Here is a 9693-nt window from a genome sequence, read left to right on the forward strand (position 1 = left end):
AGTTTATCTCGCTTCTAGAAACACGTTTCTGGCTGAAACCTGTTTCGGAAAGCAAAAATTTGTGGTTTTCAAAAAGGCTTTCCGAACCCCATAATCAATACAACTTTGCGTTTATCATCTCTTAAAAATTCCCTGAAAGCCGTTTGAAAAACTTGTTTCTGCCAACAACAAAAAAAAAAAAAATGAGTTGATAAACGCACCCTATGTGTACACTCTGTGAATACACTGCTAACACACTCACGCACACACACACACACACACGCACACACCCACTCACACAAGATTATAAAAACGCTCGAATCTTAACCTTGTCTTTCACACTATGAGGGGTAGCATACGTGGTGACGGACTTTCTTTCATTGTGTATGTTAGTGAAAGATGCATAATTGTTTTGATGCTATGCGAAATACGATCATTCTCTGGTTGATTGGTTATTGTATAATTTTCAAGTATCATCCAAGATGGCGGACGAGAGGAAGTGGACAAACGGGACAGCGGGAGAGAAGAAGTTGACTAACGGGACAATGAAAGAGAAGACGTTGACTAACGGGACAATGGAAGAGAAGACGTTGACTAACGGGACAATGAAAGAGAAGACGTTGACGAACGGGACAACGCCGGCGCCCCGCCAGAACACTTACAAGGGCATAGTATTCCCCCCTCTCATGAAGCCCGAGATTATCGAAGGGGTCCAGTCCATGAAGTTTCATCCAGATGATATCATTATAGTCACCTCTCCGAAATCAGGTGAGATCAAACTTATATCGCCAGCCTGTTATACATACTAAATGGTTATGGTCTATGTCGGCATCTATTCTGTTTCTCTTTCTTCCTCCTCAATTGTTTGATAATCGTCTCATTACTCTCATACATTGTAATGCTTCTCTTTTCCTTATACAAAATAAAGAGAGAGTGGAGGGCGGGAAATATACCCTATATTGTTAATTCGAACGTAAACCCAAAGAGCAATGTGGATTGAGTGAAAGCAGTAACATTAGTAGAACACATCAGTGAAAGTTTGAAGAAAATCGGGCAATCGATGCAAAAGTTATGAATTTTTAAAGTTTTGGTATTGGAACTGCTGGGCAAGGAGACTACTAGAGGTTATGACGTATGAGAGGACTACAACATGAAGAAAATATAAAGGGAATTCAATAGAAATTCATTTTTCATGAAAATTACGCATTCCATCAACGTGATACTGACATATGCTAGGGGTAGCACTTATTCCCCCCGTTTTCTGAAAGCGGTTAGTCAAGTACTCTTTCATTTTGCTATAAAAGTGATTTTTTGTGGAATTCCTTTTATATTTTCTTTATATTGTTGTCCACTCATACGTCATAACCTCTAGTAGTCTCCTCATCCAGCGGTTCCAGCACCAGAACTAATTCATAACTTCTACATCGATTGTCCGATTTTCCTCAAACTTTCACTGATGTGTTCTATTAATGTTAATGCTTTTACTCAATCCACATTGCTCTTTGGGTTTGCGTTCCCTTTAACATACTACCCAAGACACAAATCTGCACAGCTGAAAAAAAAAGAGAAAATAGAGAGAGAGATTAATGGATTGTATTGAAAAAAAGAAGAAGATAAAAATCCCTCAAAGTGAGGGATGATATTCTTCATCAAAGGGAGATTGGCATATTTCATCTGACAATAGAAAACATCCTGACAAACATTACATATGGGAGTCTGTCCTTGTCACATCGTCATCTGACGAATAAAGCAGGGCGTCATTTGTGTATTACACAAAGATACCTATTTATTAATAAGCATATACATCTCATGCATACCTCTTGAGGCGGTAGCAACGTTGACGTGGAGCAAGATGCAGGTAGAATCAAGTACTGTGAGTTTTGTAACCCACTCTCGTCTTTCGACGCTTGCAATACTTATCCATGTACCCAAAGGATATCATTTGATAAAGGTTATTTCTCATTACCGTTAGACAGGAATCCACGAGCAAAAATGTTTTAGGTGTGAATATTCAATTTCTCTTCCTCTGGAACAAATACCAAAGCTCCGTAATTCCGACATTGTTATGTTAAGTAGTCTTAGGTTCATCGTGTCACTGCCGGAAACCATGGATAGCCCAGTGGTAGTGTTGCTGGGCAGAAAGCAGCAGATGACAAGTTTAAGTCCCGTGGTTCCTTTTTTTTTTGCGAAATGTTTGTTAAATTACAACATTATCAGTAGTGATCTTACAAATTAAATTTCATTGTAGAGGGAGACAAATTGAAGAAAATTCACCCCTCAACCTTCACCTCTCTGACTATTATCTTGTTTTCATTAGAATGTTTTAGTTGGTTCTTCATGCAATCAGCCTATCCATGCACCAGGTGGCTGTCTCAAGTTAAACATTTACAATGTCAGAGTCAGTAAGATCATGTTAACATGATTAAGATCTTATAAGCACGATTTGATCGCTACCTTTCTCTAGTTCAACGAGATTTCCAACCACACTGACTAAACCATTCTGGAGAATTGAAGGCCATCCATTAAACGTTCGCAATATTCCAGATGGTAATACGATCTTAATCATGCAGGGTTATTAAGTCCTTTGTGTTGGCATTGTGCTATAATTTTTATGCGTTTTATATTACCTTAGCATTACCAGGTAGGAATTCATACATCTGGATCATAAAGGACGTTGTGGGAAAAGCATCGAGTTGACGGCAAAACGCACCGGGAGCGCAATGATACACAGAACCGTGTAATGAAAATGTGTAACGTTATAGTTTATGGCCATCTTCTCACCCGATGTAGAGATATCACGGCATTCCTCCAGTATCGTTCATTTCCATCATCTCCTAATGCTGCTGCTGAATTCTCCTCATTGCGGTGATCGTATAGATGAAAACAACAGCAACAGCAACATATTCATTTGATTCATTGTATTCATTACTGTACCTCACAAAATAGTGTCGTTCCTAGGGGAGATAACCTGAGTTTCCATGACAAACATATTCAAAATATATATTTTCCCCTTATTGTGTGCATGTTGAAGAAGATTCAAAACTCGACGCCATGTTTTCGATAGGCGATATGTTTTGACATTGTTTGAGAAGACGCTTTTTAAATATGGCAACCATGCAGGATTTGCCTTATGAAATCTATTGCGAATTATCAAGTCTCGAAAGCAACAGGTTTGGACAATCATCTTTCTGCTCCAGGCACCCACTGGATGGTAGAGACAGTGGGTCTTCTGCTAGCCGACGGAGTGTGGGAGAACGTGCGGCGAGCATCTATGAAGCATCACTTGGAGGGGGGCATGTGTAACAAGGACACGCTCAAGTCCAGCTCACCAATCAGGCCTTTCTATCGCGAACTGGAGAAAATGGATTCTCCCCGAGTGATGACCTCTCATCTACCGCTCCACCTCCTGCCGCCAGGAATCTTTGAGGCCAAAGCGAAGGTAACCACTGGTAACATTCACCTTCTCCTTTACGGTATCACAACCTCCAGGTGTCTTCGTTATTGCAGTAATGATCGCAGGCAACATTTTTATTTATGATAAGAAACAGTGCTGATGAATGTTTCGTGTACAATTATATTCCCTGTGGCATGTCACTAATTTAGGGAATATATCCATCTATCTCTGTATCTGCGTCTCTCTCTCTCTCTCTCTCTCTCCCCGTCTCTCGGTCTCTCTCTCTCTCTTCTTCTTCTTCTTCTTCTTCCTCTTCTTCTTCTATGTGGCATGCAAATGTGATGTAATGTGATGTGATGTGATGTCAGACAATATGATGGTGTAATGCATGCTTTGTATTTTGTTTTACTCCTTGTTGGATTAAAAAAAAATGAAACTGTAGTGAATTGAACGTAACAAATGTCAGTACTTACAGTTCCATATTCCAAAGTTGGTTAATTCGAAAATAGGATAAGTGCTTATTATTGGCAATCGTTCTGTATGCACATTATTAACAAATGTTACTCATGTAATTATACTACAGATGTATTGCATAATTGATGAAAATGATGACAATTGTATAAAGTATACTACCGGTATTTTGTACTTTGTTAATGAAATTGCAGAAAGTTGATGTACTTGAAAAAAAAATGGCATACAGAGAATAAATAAATCAAATCAAATCAAATCAATAAGGTTGGTTATTCCGAAGGTTTGTTAGTCCGAAAATAAAATAAGGTTCATCACATGCCGAAGATTCGTTAATCCGAATATGAAATAAGATTCGTAATTCCGAAGGTACTTAATACGATCATTCTCAACTGTTTGGATTAACGAACTTCGTTTTATCATCAGATTAACGAACCTGCGGATTAACGAACTATATTTCATTTTTTGATTAACGAACCTCTAGAACAACAAACCTTATTTCAATTTAGGAATTACAAGCCTTCAGAATAACGAACTCGTTTTCATTTTCAGATAAAGAAACGTCTAGGTATTGGGAATTTATGTGTTTTGGAATAACGAACGTTATTTCATTTCGGATTGACGAATCTTTGAAATAACAAATATCATGCATGACGGTCTCGCTACACATTGTTGTTAATCCGCAGATCATATACCTGGCGAGGAATCCAAAAGACGTGATGACGTCTTTCTTCAAATTTGTAGCTCTTACACCGCAGGGCGAATTTTATACATGGGACAAGATTCTGAATAACATCTTTACCGACAAAAGTAAGAGAACAAGGCAAATATTCTTCGAGCTTTACTCTTTGCAATCGATGATTTTTATGAATATGAACGATCACCTTGATATCTTGGTAAATTCACAGATTTCGTGTGGTGTCGTGTTTTTCCTCACTTGATTTTCCAGATCCCAGGGTTTCAAATGTATTACATTTATCACACTTTATCTTAAAAAAGACCTAAATAAGGATATGGATTAAAAGCACCTGGTAATCAATTGTTTGAGAAGCTCTGATGCGAGGTGTGCGTACATTGGAGAGGAGGGATTTGAACGCGAAATACCGATTTAAAGCGTCACTACGACAATTCATATCAAACGGAAAAATTTTTACTTTTCAAAACACTTATCAAATCTGAAATTCGTCCAGAAAGTGTGATAAACAGTAAAAAAGAACTCACATTGTATGTAGGAAGTACCAACGCTTTTATTCTTCATTCCATTTCTTTTTCAATTAATAGGTTATTTTTTTGTATGGTTGTATTTTTCCCTAGCATCTTCATAGAGGGTGGTATGTCGTTTTTCAACCATTGTCTTCTTCCTTTTTTTCACCATTAAAAAAAATTCGAGCGAGGCCATATTTACAAAGTATCTCCTTGAAGTGAATTCATACATTCTGATTCCTGTCACTGGTCTGCAAGTCATCATTATTATACTGAATACCCTGTCTCCCATCATTATCTACAAATCATAGAATTATATAAAACATCCTTGTCTCTTTGATAACCTTTAATACCATCTTCTGCATCGCCAGCATGCTCTAAAATCATCGTAGGCATGCTAGCTGTCACACATTCTCGGTTTATGTATCGCATTTCGTGTCATAAGGCCACTGGACTTGGCGGGCAAGGGATTTGTTAGCATTTGGTCAAGGCCTCCGCTGCCTTGAATGAGATGGCGTTAGCAACAGTGATCTGGCGGTCTGGGCGATCCCGGATGTGATTGTTGTTTTATCGCGATTAGTCTCAATTCAGACACAAAGGAGATATACGTCCCGACAGTCTTGGCTAAAGGCTAGGGATTTGTGCGAATGGTGATCTGGGGAGAATGGGGGTGGGGCCAGTGGGGGACTTTTTAAAATAATCTCAACCTACGGTGGGTCTCATCACCACCATCATCGTCATCATCATCATCATCATCTTCATCATCGTTCGGATGATCGCCATTAAATAATCGACATTCAGGTCCTTTTTTAAAGTTATTTTGTGATGTATGCATATCCTACTTCATAATTTGTTATTCGTTACAACTGTGAATTTCATGTACGTACTCATTATATCACTTCTGGAAATCTAAGCCCGATCAACTATTGCTTTGTTCGTATTATTGTTTACACATGCATTTATTCCCTTTTTGTGCGTATTCGACAATATGAACATTTAATTCTGAAAGTGTTTATAATGTTCCTATGAAATTTGGAATGTGGAAAAAGAAAACTAAAACACTTATAACTGTTGATTGTTTCCTCCGTTTCGTCGTCCAGACAGCTACGGAGCTTGGGACAAGCATGTCTTGTCTTACTGGAAAGTCAAACACTTAGAGAACATCATGTTCTTGAAGTTCGAGGACATGAAAACGGTGCGTATTTTGCATGATATTAAAATAATTCTGCTTGCTTGTTACCCTTCGAAAACAAAGTAAATTCAGTTGCAATGAGATGCCTTTTTGTTGTTGTTTTGGTGAAACACTGGCCCAATCAAGCGTATATTTCACCCATTAAACTTGTCAGCTCGGGTCCTATGCATTACCTGATTTATAAACGGAAGCATTGCTAAAGTCTATAGACAAAAGGAATTAAGGAAACGAAAACGAAGGAATGACATCTTGATAAAGACAGATTGATAAAAAGTTCTTTTCAGCTCTTCATGTATTTCCGTTCTCAATCATTAATCAAATCATTAATTAAAAAAATCATTAATTAAAATTTAGTCGTTAATATATTAGTTTATTGATTTATCCTAGAAACAGCGAGCGTGCGTCGCAAGTATAGCAAAATTCATCAACCACCCGGTATCCGAGGACATACTCGATGACGTCATTTCTAAAACCTCGATCGACGGAATCAGAAAAGAGATGGCACGTCTTGAAGAGACCTTGGAAGATGGTAATCAGTATGGCAAAGCGTACGGCACTGTCAGTTACTACAGGAAAGGTGAGAGTATTATTATCATCATCATTATCATTATAATCATTGTTATAATTATTATAATTATAAAAAAATAATAATAATAATAATAATAATAATAATAATAATAATAATTATTATTATTATTATCATTATTATTTCATCCTCATCATTTTGTAGTCGTGACGAAGGGAAAGCTAAGGGGACGTACTTTGCAGGAGTGCACTTATTTTTAATGATGTGAACTACTGCAACGTCAGTTGGAGAACTTCCTTCGACACGACTACTTGTATACAATGCAACACCCATCACGCATACGTGGTCAAGCCAACTTCATTATATTAAATGTATACAAAAATAAGAAATGTACATAATATTCAATAAATTTATATGTAGGTCTTTCTGTTTTACTGTTTATCGTTGATACGCTATATGGCATTAAGATGATATAGACCATCAAAGGTATCAGTAATGGTTTCATCTATAAAAAAAAGCCTCGTCAGCTGAGTGTTCTTACAGTTGTTTCAGAAATTCAATCTATTGATCTATCAGGTACCAATTTAAGTATTTCTCGTCAAGGACATGGTAGGGTGAAATATTTTGACCAAGGATACAAGCCCATAGTCTGTAAATCATTAGACGACAACCTTATCCACTGTATAAAGCGTATAGTTATACAACAGTACGATCACTTCAGCTGTAGAATATGGTTTACTGAGTTGTTTGCTGAACTTTTTGTGAATACGAAATAGTACGAAGAACAAAATATGCTTTTATCTAAACTCCAAATTGCTTTACACCCTGTCATATGACTGGAAAGCTCAAGCAAAACAAAGCAAATGATAGAAGAACATGAACACTATAGCTCTCTGCTTCAAACAGATAACATATGCCAAAATATGTGAAAAGTTTGACCTCAAAACAAATTGACTGCATTCTTGTTAATTTGAGATTTCCTACCAAAGTTACCACAAAACAACTAGAACTACAAGAAAAGATCGAATATTTCTAATTACGCCTTCAAGAATATTCCTTGTTATGTAACAAGTGAGGAATCACTTGAAAGATTTCATTTTGTTCTATCCGATGATGGACTCACTTTAAAACGAAACAAGAAAACAAGCGCTTAACACTTTTGCGATAAAAGTCCATAATAATGTGTGTGTGTGTCAAACGGGGTAGGAAGAAAAATACGATTGCGATGAATCGACAGAGTTTGCAGTCTTTTGAGCTCATTGGATGTAAAGTTAAGTAACAAGGAAAGAATGCATAATTTCTGTTTGTAAGCTGAACGTTTATTGCACTAAAAAGCTGTTGGATATTCATCATACCCTTTAATGAGTAAAAAACAATAAGCATTTCGTTTCAAAGTGGACACCTGTGGTTAAAAGAGAAAGTTATATTTTACATTAGTATTTTCATTACTTCTTCTACCCTTTTAATGCTCTGTTATTCAGATTGGATAGCCCCCAAGTGATTACAGTTTCCGAAATTGTTTCAACTGGTATAAAACTTGATGACCAGACCAGTAATTTTATTCACACTAGTAAAGCAACTCGTGACGTTTCCTCGTGTGACCGGAAAGCGCCGCTCGTTACAAGTTATCGGTCATCTACTGTGAAGAAAGACACGATTTTCCATAAAGAAAGCAATTTACTTTAGTTAATTGATAGTACCCTGCTCTTTTTTCTGTGCTTAGATATAGCTTCCCAGTACATGAAACTCGTGTGTCTACGTGATTTTATATCTTGTATTATTCTATTACTACTTCTAAGTCTAAAACTTAGTGACCCACTTTTATTGTACACAAACTAGTGCTGGGAGAAGAGAGATAGCAATGGTATGATACTAGTGACAGTACAAAATACAAGAAAAGACAGCCTGGGAAAACGGACGGAACTAATAGTCCCTTTTATGGTTTTGTTCTGCCCTGGTTCTGCCTTGGTATAAAACTTCATGACCAGACCAGTAATTTGATTCACACTAGTAAATGAACTCGTGACGTTTCCTCGTGTGACCGGAAAGCGCCGCTCGTTACAAGTTATCGGTCATCTACTGTGAAGAAAGACACTATTTTCTACAAAGAAAGCAATTTACTTATTTAATTGATGGTACCCGCTCTTTTTTCTTTTTTTGGCTTAAATATAACTTCCCATTACATGAAACTCGTGTGTCTACGTGATTTATATTTCTTGTGCAATTCTATTGCTATTTCTAAGCCTAAAACTTAATGACCCACTTTTATTGTACACAAACTAGGGCTGGGAGAAGAAAGATAGCAACGGTATGATGCTATATATTAATAGTGACATTACGAAATACAAGAGAAGACAGCTTAAAGAAACACACAAAACTAATGGTCCTTTTTATGATTTTGTTTTGCTTTGTTTCTTGTTCTTGTGATCGGATAGGAATCATCGGTGATTGGAAGAACTGCTTCACCGTGGCACAAAGTGAGCAATTCGACAGGGAATTGCAAGAACGACTCCACGGGAGTGGGTTAACATTTGAATTCGAGTAACAACTGTCCTCCTTCCTCCACCTTCCGAAGAAAACCTGAAACATGATTAATACCTCAATTCGAAGATTCAAGAACCTGATGCTCATATTGTGAAGACTGTTGTATAGACAAGTTAATATTCATATATCACAGTCTTCTTTTTTTTTTCTTTTTTTGTGCTTCTTTGGTATTTTGTGGAGGTCAAGTTTTTTTTTTTTGTTATGTATATATATATATATATATATATATATATATATATATTTATATATAATTACAAATGTATTTCTTATAAGATATTATGCAATGTAAGAAATTCAACAGCTTGACGGTTGTCATCGGTCGTACTCATTAAAGAATGAATTGATTCAGTTAATGGAATAAATGGTAATGAACGTAATGCACACTTT

General features: G+C 36.8%; 1 protein-coding gene across 1 annotated transcript; it reads left to right on the forward strand.

The window, feature by feature from the left end:
* The first annotated feature begins 461 nt into the window (after nucleotides 1–461).
* On the forward strand, nucleotides 462–9307 carry LOC139724624 (sulfotransferase 1A1-like). The gene is made up of 6 exons (XM_071635756.1): nucleotides 462–747; nucleotides 3177–3418; nucleotides 4528–4651; nucleotides 6145–6239; nucleotides 6624–6813; nucleotides 9198–9307. Exons 1-6 carry the CDS (start codon nucleotides 462–464, stop codon nucleotides 9305–9307), a joined length of 1047 nt encoding a protein of 348 aa, XP_071491857.1.
* The last annotated feature ends 386 nt before the right edge of the window (nucleotides 9308–9693 follow it).

This window comes from Diadema antillarum, unplaced genomic scaffold (genome assembly GCF_040938485.1).
Source record: "Diadema antillarum isolate AM-2024a unplaced genomic scaffold, OU_Dant_1.0 scf00000224, whole genome shotgun sequence".
In the NCBI taxonomy this organism is placed as follows: Eukaryota; Metazoa; Echinodermata; class Echinoidea; order Diadematoida; family Diadematidae; genus Diadema; species Diadema antillarum.